Source organism: Erpetoichthys calabaricus, chromosome 2 (genome assembly GCF_900747795.2).
Source record: "Erpetoichthys calabaricus chromosome 2, fErpCal1.3, whole genome shotgun sequence".
NCBI classification, from domain to species: Eukaryota; Metazoa; Chordata; class Cladistia; order Polypteriformes; family Polypteridae; genus Erpetoichthys; species Erpetoichthys calabaricus.
In genome coordinates, this window is record NC_041395.2 from 199,638,514 (window position 1) to 199,658,864 (window position 20,351).

General features: G+C 39.7%; 1 protein-coding gene across 1 annotated transcript in view; it reads left to right on the forward strand.

Annotated features, from left to right (window-relative positions):
• Positions 1-556: 556 nt before the first annotated feature.
• Positions 557-20,351, forward strand: part of LOC114646698 (nucleotidyltransferase MB21D2) — a 57,959-nt gene continuing 38,164 nt past the window's right edge. The window contains exon 1 of the mRNA XM_028795014.2: positions 557-1,218. Within this exon, the coding sequence (XP_028650847.1) occupies positions 978-1,218 (241 nt within the window). The 5' untranslated portion in view covers positions 557-977. The remainder of the gene's footprint in view (positions 1,219-20,351) is intronic.

Below are 20,351 nucleotides of genomic sequence, written 5' to 3' on the forward strand. Positions count from 1 at the left end.
CAGTCTACCATAAACCCACTAAGAACCATGAGGTGTATCAGTGAAAATTTAAGTTTTAACATTATGTTCGGTACATCTAGGTGGTACAGGCTAGTGTGAGTTTTTTTTTTTCAGTGAGACTGTTTTAAAACATCCTAGAAATGACACTGGTGAGTAATACTAGGCGGTATACATACTTAATGAATCTCCTTTCATGCCAGACATATTAGCTGAGACGTCGACTAATGGGTAAACGTGTAAGCAGTGCTCCGTTTTAGACTCGCATACGAGCCCCGTTATCTGAGGTGAACCTCTTGGGAGTCCTGCAGGTGTGGCACCACCTTGTTTTATGCGCTTCCATCGCACATCTGGATGAAAGCGCTGAAAGCGTACTGATGTGCGACCGAAACCTGCTGCAAAAGCGGGCTGTTGTAGAAAAGAAGAACCCGTATTTTTTTCAACTCATAAGTGGTACGACTTTGCTTTCGCTTCTCTGACAAGCAAACTTTGGGCGTGCTGGCGTCTGTGCCACTCCGTTTCACATTACTCCAACCGCACCTCCGGGGTGAGCCACTGGGTGGCGTACTGCCGTGCAGATGCCATCGCATTCTGTGCCGAACATCTGGGCTGAGCCACTGGCAGAGCAGGGGGAGGAGCTCGAACGGGGGCTTGCCCGGCCCTTTAATTGTGCGCAACGCTGTGGGCGAAAAACGAGGGGCGAAGTGGCCGCTTGTTGATTCCGCACTGTTGAGATTCACCAGATCTTCTTTACTTTGCTAGAGGCAGGTAGACGCATCTGAGCCCAACGCCGAAGCCCAGGTAATTCTTAGCTGTGCAGCTCGGGGAAACGTTCTGGAGGAGGGGACGACGAATCACCGCCGAGCTGTGTTTCTCGAAACGGACGAAGGAAAGCAAAGAACCGGAGGACGGGCGAGAGCAGCCTGCGCTTCTCTCTGCTTGTTCTCTCCTCCCGTGTTGCGGATTTCCCTTCGTTGAAGATGGCGGCCCCGATGCTCTCCGGCAGGACAGGATCTGTCAGTAACTCAGCTATGAACACCGGACTGAACAATAATAACAAGCCGGTCGGCGGCTTCCCGGAGCTCGACTTCAGGTCTGGGGCGCGCATGGAGGAGCTCAACCGGCTCATCCAGGAGTTCGGCAAGCACGAGCAACGCGAGTACGATGATCAGCGGGCTCTGGAGATCCATACGGCCAAGGACTTCATCTTCTCAATGCTGGGTGAGTCACCTCTCAATGAATGCTAGGTGAGCGCCGCTTTTACATGCCGTAGTTGCGCTCAGGGGGATGCGAAGAGCTTAAGTGATCACTTGGTGGGTTTCTGCCAAGAGAATGCAGGCAGTAGCTTGTTTGGTATTCTATGTGTATTTTTTTTTTTTACCGGTTCAGATTTCAAAGTACTTGTGCTTTCAAGCGAGACGTTTCACGTGTCGGCGTCCCTTCTCACCTCCCCTTTCATTCTTTCTATGCCTGATGAGTTCCAATTATAGCGATCTTCTAACTAATGTCCCTCAGTGGTGTTCTTTACTTCTGATTTTAGTTTGGCCCATCACTGCACTTTTGATTTCAGTTTCATATTGGTTGCCTTCGACATTAGCATTTTTGTATTTGAACTTCACTGTAAGTAAATGTGTAATCAGTAGTTTGTTTTTCTGGTAACAGGTGTAGTATTTTTTTTCTTATTTCATATATTCAAAAATGATGGCATACACGTTCAGTAGCATTTTTTCATGTTTTCTTTGAAGTAAAAATTTTGAATATCTGCAACTTACATTTCTGAAGTTTTTCCCTAATAAGGAAAAAATAATTGAAAGTACAGTCATCTTCATCTGCTGGTGTGAAACAGTCAGAAGGCAAACTGGTCCAAAGAATAGAAGCTGTTAAACTGACATTTTTTGTCAGTCTTGTACTTTGCAATTTTCTGCTCTTACTGTGATTTTTTTTTTTTGTATATCGTGTTGTTATTGAAGCTGCACAAGTCTTTTGTTGCATATATAGGCCATCTTATAGTTGTTTGCTTTGGAATTTGGTCCACTGTATTTGGGGAAGCACCACTTCATTGACATCCATCTGGTTTCCCTATTCAACCGCAAAGCTTACTTGAGGGTTTATGGAAATTCTCAGCTATCTTCTTTAGACTTCTACAGGGACTGGTTCAGTGGCATCTGCCATGCTTTCTTTATTCACCCTGTGGAGACTGCATCGGTGGTACCAGTTATTTTTCTCCATTCCAGCTGTAAAGTTCTTTAGGTGGGTTATTGGGCCAATGGTGTCCTTATTTCTCAAGTATGGGAAGTACTCACTTCATTATGTTCATCTTGTTGTTCTAGCCCTACTGCTAACAGATGTCCCCTGGGGAGGTACTCATTTGATATTCTTGTTTGCTGAAAGAATTCCTAATTCATCCACTAAGTGTCCATTCAGTTGTTTGTTCAGTCCAGCCATTGAAATGATTTGGGAGAATACGGTTTTGTGTGTTTGTTTCTGTAGTTAGTTGATTAAAAAAAAAGGGACATTTAAGTTGACATGTGTAGATCACTTGCTGGATTACTTGATGGATACCCATGTCTCCTGTATGTTTTTGGGATTGATTCAGCAAAATCGATAACCAATCTTGAATCCAGTCACATAAGATGTGGTGCTGTATCTTGTTGCTCCTAGCCATCTAGAGAAATACTAGTCTGATGGTGTCCTTTCTTTCCAAGTTCTAACGTGTAATTTCAGAGTGGATATTGATGGTCTTTCCTCTTTCTCTGTGGGATTGACTCAGAAGTGTTCATCATATTTCTGCAGTATGTTTGTGGAGTTCATACTAGAGAATATTGTTTCTCTAGTATAACCACAGAGGTCCTTGGGGAGGTATTGTTTCAGAGGTGTCTGCATTTTGTCTAGTTGCTGCAGAGGTCACTTGGAGGGGGTTCTGGGTCAGTGGCATCCGTCATATTTATCTGTTTCAACCACATCTGTTGCTTGGCATTTATTGGTTTGTGCCTCTTAATTCTTTCATTTGATTACATAGGCCAATAGATAGTTGCTGTGTCATCTACATTTATTTTCATTCAGTAGTCCACTACAAAAATTAGTTTGGGAGAATACTCCTGGGGCTGTGTACAGCTTTTTTTCTAGTTCATCTATGACTATAGACACCCTCCTTGTAACTTGTCCTTGTTTTTCTGGCTCAGACACATTGATAAGTTGGGTGACTAGATATGTCTTGGTGGGTTTACTTGGTGGTAATTGTACTGTTTTTTCTAGTCCACCGGCAGAGGTCACAGAGTTCCCCTACTTTTATAATCTCCTCCTCATTTCAAATGAATAGATAATTAGGGAAAGAACAGTCATTTGAATCAATAATCGGTACTTGAATATTTCAATTCACAAATGCTCATTTAATTAGGTGTTCAATTCTGGTGGCCATTTGAATGGTTTTATGCAATATGTATGACAGTATAGACCATTAATGAGCTTTTTTTTTAAGAACAAAGTGTTTAATAAACTTTCAAAGATTTGTTAGGTTATGGTACTAATGTTTAAACATGCTGAAAGGAGTTTGTTTATAAAACTAATAAAAGCTGAATTATTAACACATTAAAAATGTAGTTCTACGTCTCATTCCAATATGTTAAGTCCTTTTTTTTTCCTCTTCTTGGAACTTCACAATTTCTGTAGTCACATTTATGCTTAATGTGATAACAAATGTCTGCTGGTCCATACTCATGGAATGGCATCATGCAAGCTAAGCGCTGTGCTCTTTATGGGAATGATCTGTGTGTGCTGTTGTGCATATACAGTATGTGGGATTCAGCAATTTCTCATAGGAGTAACCAGGACTGTCCGTGATGGGCCACAAATTAATGGTGGAGGTGGACTCCTAAATGACATTTGTGATTTGTTAATTTAAAATACATTCATTAATGCTTTCGGTAAACTGCAGTTGAATCAGTGTGCTTCCAGAGGCAAACAACTTATAATGCCTCTTCCCATCATTGTTTTATAGAAACTGGTACGCTTTGAATCCCCCAAGATTTTGACCTTGGACTTTGTGGTGCTGGAAAGGTTGTGTACTGCAATGATCCTTCCATGTATGTTTCCAGTGTTCCTGATACTTTCTAAGGGAATGGACCAAACAAAAAACGTCAAAGATGCTTCTGGTGTGCTCAGATGAATCGAGCAGAGCCTTTCCTGTAAGAGGGATCCACTCCCGGAGCCAGGCCTAAGAATGGAGTTGGGAGGTCATGTCGGTGAACTAGGTGACCCAAGAAGCATTGTCAAGCTTATTCTGAAAATCCTATGTGTAGCTGCCCTCTGGGCTCACCAGCCACAAGGTGATAGATGAGGGTTGGGCACAATGGCACTTAGGTGACAGGCAAGTGTGGGACAGTTTCAACCATATTATACCTTGACAATGGAAACTGGCTGTTGGATTGTGGAACACTGCCTCACTGGTGGGCAGTGAGTCAGAGCTAATGTGGAAGATTGGAATCATACTGGCTAGATGTACACAGTACATAATTGAACTTCTCTATGTGCTAGGGTATGCACTCATTAGGTTTTTTAAGGCTGATAATGGATCACCGATTTCACGTTACTTGATTGGCTGATTCAGATAATTTTTTTCCCCCTTTTTTACTTAAAATTTTTTTTACACTAAGCTTCTGCATACCCAGACACATAGAAGCCTTATGTCCTGTATTAAAGTGTATTTATATAATTAAACTATAGGACACGGGTGTTATCTGTAAACCTTTTATTAACAAGATGACATTCTGTAGGCTTATTGTTCAGTGACCATAAAAATATTAAAATACAATTTCCTTAAATTACGTACTTTAACTAATGAAGAAAAATGCATATTCATATGGCATTAAAGAAAATAAATGCTTTTCATAAATACAAACTGTCATATAGTTTATTTTTTTCTGTAATGTACCTATCTGAAACAAAGCTTCATTTAAGAGAAGTAGTTTTCACTGTTTCTCTAACAAAAAAATATTTACACACACTCTCGCACAGTGTATTTAATTAATATTGGCAATTAAACACTGCTTAAATGTAAATATAGATAGAGATATCCATATTACTAACCGAGAATGCTAAACCGGATGGACGCAGGGACATCCGGCCATGGGCCGTAGCCGCAAAAAGACGTACTGCGCAGGCGCCCCAAGAAATGAGGCACCGCAAGAGGCGGACAAGACCACAGAAAAAAGGAGTGAGCAGAGAAAAAAGGAGTCAAACGCAGGCGACGCACACAGCGCCGCACGAGCAAAACACCCCTCCACACACACACAAGCAACGGACGGGATACACACAAAGAGGACGATTCAACAAGCCCCTGGCACACAAAAAAAAAGAGCCCGCAAACCCGAACCACACACACACAAGCAACGGACGGGACACACAGAAAGAGGAGGATTTAATCCCATTGCACACGAAACTGGACGCACACAAAGAGGAGGATTCAACAAGCCAGAAGCACACAAAAAAAAAGAAGCCAAGAGCACCATACAAAGCCCATTGGACACGAAACGGGACAGACATCGGACATAGCACACGAAACGTACACAAAAACGACGATTCAGACCCACGACCACAGTAACATAAATAACAAATGACATACAAAGCCCCATTTCTAAATGAACCGTCCGTATTAAACATACGTCATCTCAACACGTTCACAATATGCAGCATAGGTAGATCTCATTACAATGAGGCACTATTAACCGTTCAACCGCAGAAAAGGCTCCATATTAACAGTGAGTGCGATACTCCTTATTACTTATCCATATTTCTCACGCTCAAGAACAAATAAGTCATGAATTCACGATCACAGGTACAAAACGATACCGCTCGGATAATGGGACCAAACACAATTCACACTATGCAGCATAGGTGGATCTCATTACAATAAGGCACTATTAACCGTTCAACCGCAGAAAAGGCTCTATATTAACAGTGAGTGCAATACTCCTTATTACTTATCCATATTTCTAGAAGAAAAAATGTCTCGGCTCCAAAAACGCAAAGCTCAACTAAAGCTTCTAACTAACGATGTACCTATAAGTAAAAACTTTATGAACTGCATTAGATCCTACAATAGTTCATTTGCTTTTGCATCTACCGGAGTAAATATCAGGCCACCAAAAGGCAATGGCCCATACTGCTTTCGCATATGTGCACAAATACCGCATCGCATTCGAACAGTGCACCCTGAAACAAATCAACAACGCAAATATGCACAAATCTACATCCTAGATCCACATGACGCAATCTATCAATCAAAGTGCTGCATCGCAACAGGTACGGATTCAAAACGAAACACCTCCCGTCTCAGACATACGTTAAAGGCAGCGAAGGATAGAACGGGATTCTCACACAGCACAGGCAAATGGATTACAGCTCCAAAACAACACGTCCCAAATACTACACATGCAACAACGCGCCTCTCAAACGGCACAAGCAAAACATACACCAGGAAAATTCATTCGGATTAATGAATGTCATTTGCAATCATTGTCATTCAGTTCACTTCCCTGAAGAAACAACTGGCAATACAAGTAATACATTTACACGTTGTTGTCAAAAGGGTCAAATTAGACTGCCTCCTTTACATTCATATCCTGAATATCTACAGAAGCTTCTAACTAACGATGTACCTGAAAGTGAAATCTTTATCAACTGCATTAGATCCTACAAATCGGTATCCACTATGAACATTAACAGTAGCACTGCACGTGACATCCGTCTTGCAAAAATGTTAATTATTGATGAATGAACAATTACATACAGTCACTTACTCAACACCATTCATAAACCTCTACAAACGTTTATGAATAATAATATTCCTTTTGGAGGAAAAGTACTTTTATTAGGAGGAGATTTTAGACAGTGCTTAGCTATTCTTACACAAGTGGAGGCAAGGAAAAACATACTATTTGTTGGTTTAAAGAGTGGTATAAACAACAAAAGGAAGTTGATCAAGTGACATAGCGTGTCAGAGAAACTCAGAAGCTCAAGTTCACAAAGTCACACAGTGCCCGAAATAAAGTTGTCACATATCAAAGTCACCATGAAAAGGCGAGTCGTAGCCCACCATCTGAGTGTCATATGAAAGCTTATTAGGGTACAGAGAAAAAAAAGGCACACAGTGGGAGAAAAAAGCACGAAATGTCAAGTTTAATCTCGAAATTTCCACTTTAATCACATAGTTTAATCACATTAAAGTAGAACATCATAAACTTCATCTTAACATCGTTTCATTTACTAGTTTCTCAAATCCCATTGTAACTAAAGTAGCACGTTAAATGCTTTGTTTTGTATTTGATCTTCTGTGTTTGTGAATCACTACGTGCTTCTGGGCTTTCTTTCTCTGACAGGACACAGAATCCATTACATTCGTAATATTACAGCTCTCTGAATAATTAAAATACTGAGATGTACATGGTTTCATATTCATGATGAAAGGAGTTAAAGCATGTTATTAAACATGGGAAAATGGTGGAGCAGTGATTGTTATGTCTAACGCAAGATGCTTGCTGCGCCATGCGCGATCTTCAATGAAATACTTTATTGTAGCAGTACTGTCTCTTTTAAACGTACTAACCCCCAATTCCTGTCCTTACTTTTCTTTCTCCAAATACCCAATCGCCAGACAATCGGCTCTGTAAAAGACGTTAAGCCATCTGTAAGCTTAGAACGCAGATTCTTCAAAACTTTAATGGAACATTGAAATATCTTCGTAGTACATGTTAAATTATTCTATCCATCTATCCTTCCAATGTCACCTCAGCACCAGCCAGAATACAGCGTGAGGCAGGAACAGTCCCTGAACTAGCTAGCGCTGCGGCACCGTGTCCTCACATGTTTTAATTATTAACAATATAGATTATTTAAATGAAGTTAAAGTTTTATATATAATAAACATATTTTTGCTGCATTTCATCTTAAAAATGATATTGTCATCATATGTAAATACGCGCTTTATAAAGTGGCTCAGGTTGTGCAATATTATAACTGTAGTGCAAGTTTACAGTGAGGTGATTGTACTTATAAGTACAAACAGTTCTACAAGGAGCACTTGATGGACTGATTGAGTGCGTTTTATAGTTCTTGAGATGAAACTGTTTCTGAACTGCGAGGTATGTACAGGAAAGGCTTTGAAGCGTTTGCGGTGTGAGAGCAGTTCAAATAGACAGCATGGCAGAGGCAGCATGTGCTTGATGCTGTATACCGATAATTCTCTTTCCGATCAGCTGCTGTACATCTGTGATTCCCCACTCAGATACAATGATATAAATAATCAGAGTGGTGCAGTGAGAGTAATATGGAAAAAGACGATCCGCTGTGGCAACCCCTAACGGGAGCAGCTGAAAGAAGAAGAAGAAGAAGGTGCAGTGAGAGTAGCAACGCTAAAGCAGCTATGGTATTTGGAATACTTTGGCTATTTCCTGGACCATTATATTGTTACAGATTAATCACAATCAGATGCCTTAAATTAATAAACAATCTGCAGTTAGTTTCAGTGTAGGTGATAAAGCCGCATCAGGGATGTGGATCTTAAAAAGAAAGGGTAACCACACAAGAACAATAGCATTGCTTTGACACTAGGTGCCGCCAGTTTGCAAAACCGAGCAGAGAACTTGCATATGCCAGGGTTGGAGCTACCGTGAAAATGTGTGTGGTTTTACGGCAAGTTAAGGTTTTATACATCGCGATTTGAGCGTGGAAACATTCGTACACAACATTTTTGTGTGTACGTACTGTTTATACATAAGGTCCCAGGTGATGTCATCCTGATCTGCATGCTGAGTCTCCTAAATACAGTTACATCTTGAAAGGATTTTCTTCCCACAGCGCACTTCATCTGACCATCTTCTCTAGTCAGGGATGTCACAGCTCCAGATTTCTGGGTTTAAATGTTGGCTTAGTTATTGATTTTATTGGCTTTGCAGATTCCCTCCATGCCTGTGTGAGTTTTTCTTTGGGGTTTCTTCTCCACATCCCATTATTGTTAGACTAATTAGACACTCCATATTGGCAGGGCATTGGTGAATATGAAGGTTTGCCCCTTTGTGTGTTCTGTGACAGAGTTCAGAGATCAGTTTCAAGTACTTTTTCCCATTCTGTGTTCCAGTAATGCGTTGGGGGCAACTGGAGACAAACCGGTAGATGTTTTCATATCATTCCAATGGTAAGGTCAATACCAAATTATGCACATTCCTTCTTGTCCAGCTGCTGTCATCAGGTGGGTGTGGCCATCCAGCTTCACATATTGCCCAGCAGGGTCAATTTTATTCCAATGTAAAACCTTTTTTTTTTTTTTTACTGTATACATATTTTTGGCAGGCTTCATCATTCATTCATTTGGATTCATTTGGTTAAAACACGCAAACAGATTTCCCACTTCAATGCTGTGAGCAGTAGAGGGGAGAGGCAGGATCCTTCTTTTCGGTCTCCACTGTTCAGGCGCTTTTAACCTGGCAAATGAGAGTATCAGATGTTGCTTAGCAACAGAACATGGCCTTGTCAGCCAAGATGAAATGTAGTTAATGGCGGGGGCCCCTATGTACTCCTGTGACCTCCATAAGTGCTGCGTTGTCTTTTTTTTTTTTTTTTTGTGCCTTTCATGCAGATTATCGAAATGACTGCTTAGTAAGTCTCATACAGTTTTTTTTTTTATGCAGAAGCACCTTCCCTTTCATTAATCGATCAGTCTGTCTCATATAGAGCACCGTTTATATTGTGCCACTTATACATTTCACATCAGTTGGTTTTATGTTATATAGCCCCTTTAAACTTTGCTCCATCACAAAGCACTTTGCAAGTGCATAGGCTCTGTCAATAAATGTTTTGTTGTAAATTTTTCCATTTACAGTGTGATGGGAGCCAGCGACATCACAATCCTCTATAGTCAACAGTGATTGACCCCTAGGAGGTCAACCAGAGCTCAGCCCTGCAGGGGACATGCCCTGAGAGAATCAGGAGAAGTAATCGCTCTGAGGTTTTATAATATTTTATATAATCCATTATATAATGCGTTAAGTAAGTCCTACAGAGAACTCGGCCACTAAGAAGTTCAGTCATTTTATTACACTGTATTTAACCATCCTTATGCTGAGCACTATTGCAGAATGTTTTAAATCATTTTTTTATGCGTTTTTTTTTTTTTTTTTTTTTTAATTTTTATATTGCACCTCTTTATGCTGAGCACAAAGAGTGTAGCATGGATCCAACCAGCAAAAATAGTTCACATCCAATGTCCAGAAACTGCCTGTGGAATTTCTCCTGGTGTTCTTCCCTTATTTGAATATGCCTGGTGCCTTATGCTGTCAGGATCGGCACTGACTTCCTGTGACCCTGAAATGGATTAATCAGGCTTGGGAATATTAATTTGAAAATCGCATACATATTTTTAACTAATAAAACAGAACATATGTAAGGAGATTTGTGGTCTCAAATGCGAAAAACATTTTTAACTGCTATTTGGGATGAGGGGGTGACTGTAGAGAATAAGTCTGTCAGGTGACAGCTGCGTCTTTCAGAGCACTGGCTCACTAACTAAGATCTATGATCTGGTTTTATGGTCCAGTGCCAGAATTGGGGGCAAAATTACTACAATTGGGTTCCTTCAGGGGCATCATCTTTCACTGTGAGGATGGAAGTGGAAGCTGAGTGCGAGGATGTGCAGCCCCTCCAGTCTTTTCCCTGTGCACTCTTAAACTGGTCCTTAGAAGGTACTCCCCTAAATTTTTGTGCTTGAGATTATTGTTTTGCACTCATGCTGGATTATATAACAAGATGCTTTGATTTGACTTTAGGATTACCCATCCATTTTCTTGTGTCCACTTATTCCATTACAGGATTATTTAATTTATGTACTTTGAAAGTCCTGTGCAGTTCAAGAACCAAGCCTAGATGGAACGCAAATCTGTCTTGGCACACACTCATGAACATCTGGCCAATTTATACTGTAGTCTGCAACACACACATCTTTGAGTTGTGAAAGAAAACCAGAGTATCGGGAGAAAAAAATGTTACAAACATGAGAAAGAAACAATGACTGGGTAGAAACGGAACCCTGGTTACTGGAACTGTAAGGAAGATGTACTGACTGCACCACCCAAACAAAATAGCAGTGTTAACGCTGCTGCCTTGAATTAAGGAGACCAGGGTTTGTGTCTCAGGTTCTCCCTGCATGGAATGTGTGAGGGTTTCCTCCCACTGTCCAAAGACATGCAGGTTAGCTGAACTGGCAACACTAAATTGGCCCTCAAGAGTATGTGTGTGTTTGCTTGCTTGCTTGCCCTGCAATAAACTGGCACCCTGCCCAGGGTTTATTCCATCCCTCTGTCTTATGTTTAGGTGGGATAGGCTCCAACATGACCCATGTCTGGATTGAGTGGCTCAGAAAATATGATCTGTGCTCGTCTTCCAGAACTAAAGATTTAACATAACTGCTCCAAGTCCATGGCTTGAATTACAGCCTGGACTTTGGCTGTGCGTAATTTATTTATTTTTATATAATTTTTTTTTTTCACTCTAAATGTACGAAGTGTGTGTGTGTGTGTATGTGCGCGCGCACTATGCTATGGCCTAGCACCCCAGCTGGTTTCCATCTGCTGCCTAATGCTGCTGGGAAACACACCTGCTCACTGCAGACGTAAACTGGATAAGAGGATTTGAAAATGTGGCTGGAGGAGAAAGGTTGGTTTTAGAATGTAGTAGGGAACAGGTATTTCATTAGTGCGGATATGAGTGTACTGAATATGAAGAAAAACAATGCATAAACGGTGGAGGAAAGCCACACATTTTTTCAAATAGGTTTGTGACTGTATTATCTTAGGATGAGTGAGATGAAACTTGCACATTTAGTTTCACACACAACCCCTGTCTAAATTTTAATGGTGTGCTGTATGTATGTTCCTCCCGTGGCTGGGGTTCATATCCTTGTTTTATGTCCATTTGTTAATTTATGTTACTTTTGCTAATTGTTTGCTTCATCCCCGATTCCTGTGTTATATTGGTTGCATTTTGTGGGTGGATGTCCAAATTGTGGGACCACCCGCCAATCACCACAAGGTACTTCTCTCAGCCCTACAAAAGTGGGGCTGTCTGTAGTTCTTGTGGTTCATTTGGAATGCAGTTGGGAGTTGGTAAGTGTTTATCGCTATTCTTTCTGTGCTTTATTTATTGGGATTTTTGTTTTTGTTCAGTTCTTCGCCTCTTTGGATTTTGTATTTGGAGTTTGTTCACCTTGTCTTTTTACGCACTTCCTTTTTGCCTTATGTGCTCCTCAGAGATTCTGGTTATTAGTGTTTTTGTGAAGAAAAAGTTTTATTTAATATAAAGATTCTATGTTTGCTCTTGTTATGAGCCAGGTTTGACTACTTGGAATTTTTGATATATTTTGGGACTTTGAAAACTTGAGAGTTCCCAAGTACATAACCTGTTCATTGCCAATCCACTACCTAGTACTCCACATAGGGAGTCACCATCTTTGGCATTAACAATGTTTGGGTGTCCCTGAGACACGTATGGTTTATACACCTTTTGGTTATATGCTTCTTACTAACCAACAGTGTCTGTCTTCCTGTTTTTCTTATTGAGGTGCCCCTCTCAGCCTTGATAACCCATCAGGTCTTAGCAAATGGCAGTCTTCCCTACACCAGGTGCCCTAATGTTTACTTTTATTACTTTAATCACCCTAGATATAAGACAAAGTCTAGATTATTTAAAAATAATGTAGTATATATTAAAATATAACAATACCAGTAGAAGAAAATATAAATAGATAGAAAAATCTAGATGTATATAGTCCTGGAAAGCTTACTGAAAATCAGCAATATCATAGTGAATGCTGTCCTGGTTGGATTTTTGATTCAGCAGTTGGCATGAGTTGCTCTGTGGCGTCCAGACAAATTGGTGTCTCTCCTTGTTTCTGATGTGTCTCAGTATCAGACCATTATTTATGTTAAAATCCCTTTTGGAGCTTTGGAACATAAGACATTACACACAGATGATGGTGTCATGGTGATGGATGTCTCTGCTCAAAAGCTTTAATCCTCGTACAAAACTCTCTGTCACGGGTTTTCTTTTACCATTAGACTGTACACTGTCTGAACGTTATAAACTAAAAGCACCAACAATTACTTGGATAACAAGACACATTTCTTGAAGTTATAAACTATTGTTAAATGATGACCAAATATAATTCATCTATCAGTAATCTTGGAGAAGGTGCTACACTGTTTTGCAGCATGTAGTAGCACTGCTAGTAAGTGCAGCTGTCAGTTTTGATACTGATATTGCTGCTGTGCTCTGGAATGATGTGTTGCGAATTCATGCCATGTGTTTGAGAGAGATGAGGGTGCAGTCTGGGTAAGTGAATGCACCATTCATTTTGCCTCACCTTTCCTGCATTTCTTTTATATCTGTTTTTTCTGGCAGTTGCAGCAGCATGCAATTGAGACACCTGCATCGGTGTTATGTAGGGATGGAGAATGAAGAGACCAGAACATAGGGTATTTCACTTTGTAGCATTGCAGATGCCTTTATGGTGCAGCTGAAGATTGTAAACCTTAACTTCCCTTGAAATGGTCCCATTTTTCAGCTACACTGCAAAGTGCAGTACTGCATGCATGGCTGATTTGGGAGCACAGATTAAGCATGTTGTACTGTTCAGGATGAGACTTGGAGGCAAATGACTGTAGTGATTTGTGGAAAAGGAGGTTTAGGGTGTTGATTCAAGTTTGCATCTATTTTTTTAGCCCTGACTAAACATCCATCTTTTGAAAAATGCTATTTCAGTGCAGTAACTTTTAAAATACATCAATAAAAGCTGATTTTCCACAAATGTTGTGTGTAAAGACTTGATATCAAAACAATTCATGTAAGGTTTTTTGTCATATTCAATAATGAATAACAAGTGAAATAATTAACACAATAATTAACAATTAGAAATGTTCAAAGCCAATGTTACATAAGTGTGCACAGGCCTTACAATGAGTAAATGTGTTCAGCTTTATCCAGTTACATTCCAAGTTATCTTCAGTGAGGTCAAATGACCTTTTTACGTCTGCTGAAGTGATTCTTATTAGTCGTAAATAGTCTTTTCCTGAAAGCTTCCTGGCTTTATAGTGCATAGTCCACAAAGAAAAAACAATAGATCTATGGGATCCTGTTAAAAAACGTGGAGGGGATCAGAAATGAGTTCTGAATTTGAAACCAATTGTGCATGCTATATATTTCACAAACATTGCACAGTTAAAATAATTCTGCATGGAATATTGGAAAAAGCTTTCTTCCAGAAACCAGTAGACCATTCTTGGAAATGCTTACTTGAGGTTATTTCTGCCTAAAGGGGCATTACCAGCTATGAGAGCCAAGGAAGTGGTTACTGTTTCCACAGACCAAAATGGCATAGCTGTTCATTTTGCACTGAATAAACTAAGCCAAATTTTCATTTTTTCCCCCCAATTATGTCACCTTTTTCTTAAGATACTGTTTCAATGAAGATCAAGTCTTCACAGGTTTAAATTAGTTTAATAAAAAAAAAAAAAAAAAAAAAAAAGAAACATTTCGTGGGGTATATTTTACATTTTCACATGAATGTACATAACATTTACATTTATTTGCTTGGCAGATGCTTTTATCCAAACTGACTTACAAAAGAGGAAAACATAATTGGGTAACATTAGGCTAGGGACTATTTTGTTCAGTAAGTGTAATAGGACAGGTAACACAAGTTGATTGCCCCAGTGACCAGATGCAATAACTAATATTTACAATCCCAGATTAACAATTGTTAAAGCAATTAAAGTTATGTAACAACAAATCAACCAACAATATGAAAGATCATAGGGCAAAGGTGTCAGCCGCCCCCCCCCCCCCCCAAAACAATCACTCCCCCCAATCAATCAGACAGATATTCACAGAACAGATGGGTCTTCAATTGTTTCTTAAATTCATTGAGGTAATCAACAGTTTGGATGGAGGTAGGCAGGTCGTTCCACCAACTAGGAACTACACAGGAAAAGAGTCTGGATTGAGACTTGATACCATACTGAGGTGGCATTGCCAGATGTTATTCACTGGGAGACCTGAGTGGATGAGATGGAGCATAGCCCCTCACCAGTGTGTCCATATACACTCTGATGCTGACCCATTGACTTCTCTGTAGGCAAGCATCAGGGATTTGAACTTAATGCTTAGTGCTGCTACAGGGAGCGAGTGTAGTGACCTGAAGTGAGCAGTGACATGTGACCATCTTGGGTGGTTAAATACAAGATGCACATGCAGGTACTCCTGCTAGAAGTGAGTTGCAGTAGTCCAGGTATGATAAAACCAGAGCCTGAACTGTAAGTTTTGCTACATACTTCATCAGATAAGGTCTGATCTTGCATAAAGCGTGAACTTGCATGAACAAGAAACAGTAGAAGAGTGGTCAGAAAAAGATTACTGCTCATCAATGACCGCACCAAGGTTGCATACCAACTTGGCAATTGGAGTGTGCCTTGTAAAGCTGAATTAAATAAATGTCAAAATTTCCTTTCAAAATGGTATTTTTCTGAATGTTGTCAGTTGCTAAATGTTTTATTTCAGGTAAAGTGCAGATGTGTATTCTGTTTATTTTAAATGGCAAAATCAACACAGCTGCAGTGCATACAGTTTAAACAGAAATTGCTAAGGTGTCTATGAAAGCCACAGCTTGTCTCTGCCATGTGTTAGTCCAGCTTGCCTACCAGATGTTGCTGACACTTGTAATGATCTGCATATTGTGTGTAACTGGCATTTAAAATCCAGTCCCTTAAGATTAGGGGCATGTGGCAATTCTGTCTGCAAAAACCACTCTATTTGTTTTATAACCTTTTTAAATGGAAAGTTTAGTGATGTATAGAACTTTAGTGTTATGGCAAGGGCTGAATGCTTTTTGTTGGACAGTGGTTTGCATAGCTACCACACAGATAGTGTGTGCACAGTTTGCATGCTCCCTCTGTTTTGTGGGTTTTTCTCTACATACTCCAGTTTTCCTCCCATATCTCCAAAGGACATGTACTGTATGTTGTATTAGCTGGCAACTCTAAACTTTCCCTGCAATGGACAGACTCCCAGACCAGGGCTGTTTCCTGCCTAGTGCCTGATGCTGCCTGAAAAGGCTTTCCCCTGTGACCTTTAAATGGATTAAGCAGGTTTCAGAATGTGAAGTTATGGATTGTAGTGAAAACAGGGTTTGTAATGAAGTTTGAATTTATTTATACATTTACTGGACCTGCAACATGTGGCATGTGCTTGGTGAGAAATGTGCTATGCTGAAATATGTGTTGACCCCTCCTATCTCACTGCCATAAAAAGTCCATCCTGAGGTATATTCACAGTAGGATGTGAACACCAAGCACTGCATCAGACAGGAGCTGTTTTAACAAGGTGAGCTGAAGAAAGACCCCTTTCGGCCAGCTTCCAGCAATGCATTTGACCTTACAAGTGTTAACCTCCTATGCAGCTGCAAATTCCTTCAGCCTGCTACATGGGGCAAAGAATGTGAGCCCCTCAAAAATGTTCAAAGAAAAAAAGAAAATCAAGCTCTGACATTTCTCAAGTTGTTAGCCAGCATTGCCACATTTGACTGATTGTTACTGTCAACTAACCAGTGCATGGTGGATGTTTCATCTGTACTTGGCAGAAGAATGTGAAGTATTCATTTCTATCCTTTAGTTGTTCCATTTAAGACAAACATATTTTGTGACCAAAGCTGTTTCGCTCCAGAATGGGTTCCTAGATACCTATTAAATTGTTGCCTAGAGGGGATGGTTTTCCCCAAAAATGTCATCTAAAACTGCAGAATTTCACTCTTACGTTGTGTTTATGGGAAGACCCAGTTTTCTCATGGTCAGGATTTTGTAGAGCTAGAGACTGTCCCTGGAGCAGTCTTCAAAAAAAGGGCATGAGTCTATCACAGTGCACATCCTGTTCACAAGGGTGCAATTTAGAGTCCCAAATCGCCATCTAAGAAAAGCAAAGTGCACAGAAGAAACGCCAGTCTTTGTATTTGAAAATACCAGTTCAAAGGTGTTTGAAAGACCACAGTGTATGCCTAAATTAATTTAATTCAAATGTTTTATTGTGTTTTGCTATCTTGTAGGTAATTTAAGGCTTGAAGAAAAACAAACGAAGGTTGCAGTGCTTCAGTGTTTTCAGGTCTAAGTTCCACCTTGAAATTTGAATATTCCATTTTCACAAATAAACAAACAAACCAGCTTTTTTTTTTTTTTTTTCCTGAACCTGATTTTCCTACAGGGTTAATGGGAGCCAAACAATCCTCAGATAGGATATCAGCAGTTCATTTCAGGATACTCCAGCGCACACATCTACGTTCTCCCATTGTAGGTTGATTTTAGAATCACCAGTTGACATAACCAGCATGTCGTTAGGATTTGAGAGAGAAATGTAAAGACTCCACATAGCCCAAGTTAAGAAGTAGTAGACTTTCATGAAATTTCCCTATTAAAAAGTTATATACTGTAAAACAAGAGTTGCTAGCTTGTTTGTCAGTGAATGGGAGCAAGCACAGTAGTGTATGTAGGAAAGAAGTGGAAGCATCATGCAATTCTCATGACTGTGTGCCAGTGGCATGGTGTATTAAGCATTCTGGGGTTGTGTGGACGGTGTCTTCCACAGATTTGTGGAGATACTCCCTTATAAGCATCTCTTATACTCTTTACAAAGTGTATGTATAAAACCATTAATATTTCTATAAATCTGTACAGCAAGACAAATTTCTTGTTAAATATACATTTTTAGTCTTAACACAGTGCACAAGGCAGAAAACGTACCCATCTGCATTCACACAAGACCATGTCAACGTTTGTTACCTTACATGTTTTGTAAAAAAAAAAAATTTAATTTTTACTAAACTTATTTTATTTTAAACCAAAGTTTCTTGTTCTGCAACTTTCTTTGCTCTTTGGTGATCCATTGGTCTGCTTTATTGAATAATGACTTGCTGGCATGAACTGGATGGCTAAATCACTAAAGTCCTGGCTCAACATTTTCATCCTATTAATGGTGTCCCAGTCCCAGAATCCAATAATAGGATGTCTGCACTTGCAAGAGACTGATGCTCCAGGTGCTGATATAACTGTTTTCTGTATATCTGGTGGTTTGTGTGCTTTGGTTGACCTGGCATTTTGTCAGCATGTAACCTCTGACTTCTGAAGCTAATGAAGTAGTTAACAGATTTAATTAGGCAGATAATTATGTAGTTAATCATCTTATTAATTGAGGAATTTGCTAAATTTTATAATTCATTCATTTTCTGAATCCACTTAATCCCATTTTGGGCTTAAGCTGGAGTCTATCCTGGTAATATGAGATTTAAGACTGCCACTAAGAGGGGTGTTGGTCTGAATAGTTGTACTTAATTAGTCTTGAACCTGCATCTACTGTTTACTCCAACCTTGCCTCAGGTGCCACTGGTGTAGGTTATAGCCCCTTCAAAACAGTGTGTGTGTGTGTGTATATATATATATATATATATATATATATATATATATATATATATATATATATATATATATATATATATATATAATATAATTTAATATATTTAATGTATATATTTAATATATTAGTATAAAAAAAGGTTTGAAAATAATTGTATAACTGGATCATTATCAGTGTTTTTGATGTATGGTGGAGTGTAAAACGTGTGGTATGTAACATATAGGTTGTTAAATATTTTGCATGGTTTTATTTGTAGAATTAGCATTTTACTCATAATGTTTAAAGGGTATGGAATATGGACAAACCAATTTTTTTTTTCTACCCCCAAAGCTGTAGGAATGCTGTTTTTATGACTGAACTTCTGGCCACCTGTGACTGAGGACTATGTTTTATTACTTAATGACTTGCATTTTCTTTTTTGGTTGGTTGTTTGAAGAATGCTGACAAGAAACCAAATTGCTACTTGGGTGGGGGGAGGTCATGGATGTGCCTAAGCTATTCTGTTAGTGAAATGCCCAGGACATTGCGTCTTTATCAGGAGTTGTATTGGGACAATAAATATAGAGGCTTGCAAAGGCATACTTTTTCTGCCAAAGTGCAGGGTTATTGTGCCACCTGCAGCTACAAATCTAGCATTCTCAGTTTGTATGGTCTTGGTTTGCAAAGCCAAATTATATTTCCTTGTAATGGCACTAGTTATAATAATGTTATTACCTATAATGTATAGTTTTTCCTGCCTATTCTTTGATTCTGTTCAATTGCCAGAGATTATATATAAGGAAAGGAAGGTGGTGGGGGGAGGGAGTAAGTACCTGACCACATTGTGGTAATTGTATGAGATTTAAGACATTTTATTAAGGTTGTGAACGTCTAAGGTAAATGACTAATCAAAAACTGCGACAAATGTTGGGCCATCAGCCTAGCTTTTCCAGTTTACTTATAAACCAAAAGTGAAAACTGCACTCTGACACAAATACAAACAAAAAATGTTGCCTTCTGGTGTTCTAGCAAATAAGTTGCTGCATATTAATGCTTCTTTACAGGATGCATTCTGGGCTAGAAAGAACTCCATCTCATTTGCTCTTTAGTCAATGAGTGATACCTCCTTCCAGGTAGCTGGGCCTTTATGGTCCTGGGATTTGAAGGGGTGCAGTCAGTTGCCCTCACTTGGTGTTTTCTCTGCACTGTGGAGGCAATAAAATTCAACCATTTAGCAGCAGTGCTGCCTTTTAGGCTGAGGTCATATTACATAGCTGCGAGGAGCTTGGATATGAACCCTCTGACAAAATCTATACTAATAAAAGGCAAAGCCCTCACTGACTGACTGACTCACTCATCACTAATTGTCCAACTTCCCGTGTAGGTGGAAGGCTGAAATTTGGCAGGCTCATTCCTTACAGCTTACTTACAAAAGTTAGGCAGGTTTCATTTCGAAATTCTACGCGTAACGGTCATAACTGGAACCTCTTTTTTGTCCATATACTGTAATAGACTGCAGCTCGATGGCCGTGGGAGGCGGAGTTGCGTATCGCATCATCACGCCTCCCACGTAATCACGTGAACTGACTGTGAATGCAGTACGTAGAAAACAAGGAAGAGCCCCAAAGAGCGTTGAAGAAAACATTCATTACACAATTGAGAAGGCAGCGAAACAATAAGAAGCGAGCGAGTGACGCATACAAGCATATTCATAAGTGCAGCTACTGCAGAAACAAAGCACGGTGTAAACCGTAAGTTTAAATTAAGTTTATAGAAATACTCCCGCTGCCGTTTGCAATACCATATTCACGACATAAACGGAGTTAAAATTGCTTAAAACTTTTAAGTGCCGGGTCTTAGCTAACATTAAATAAAGC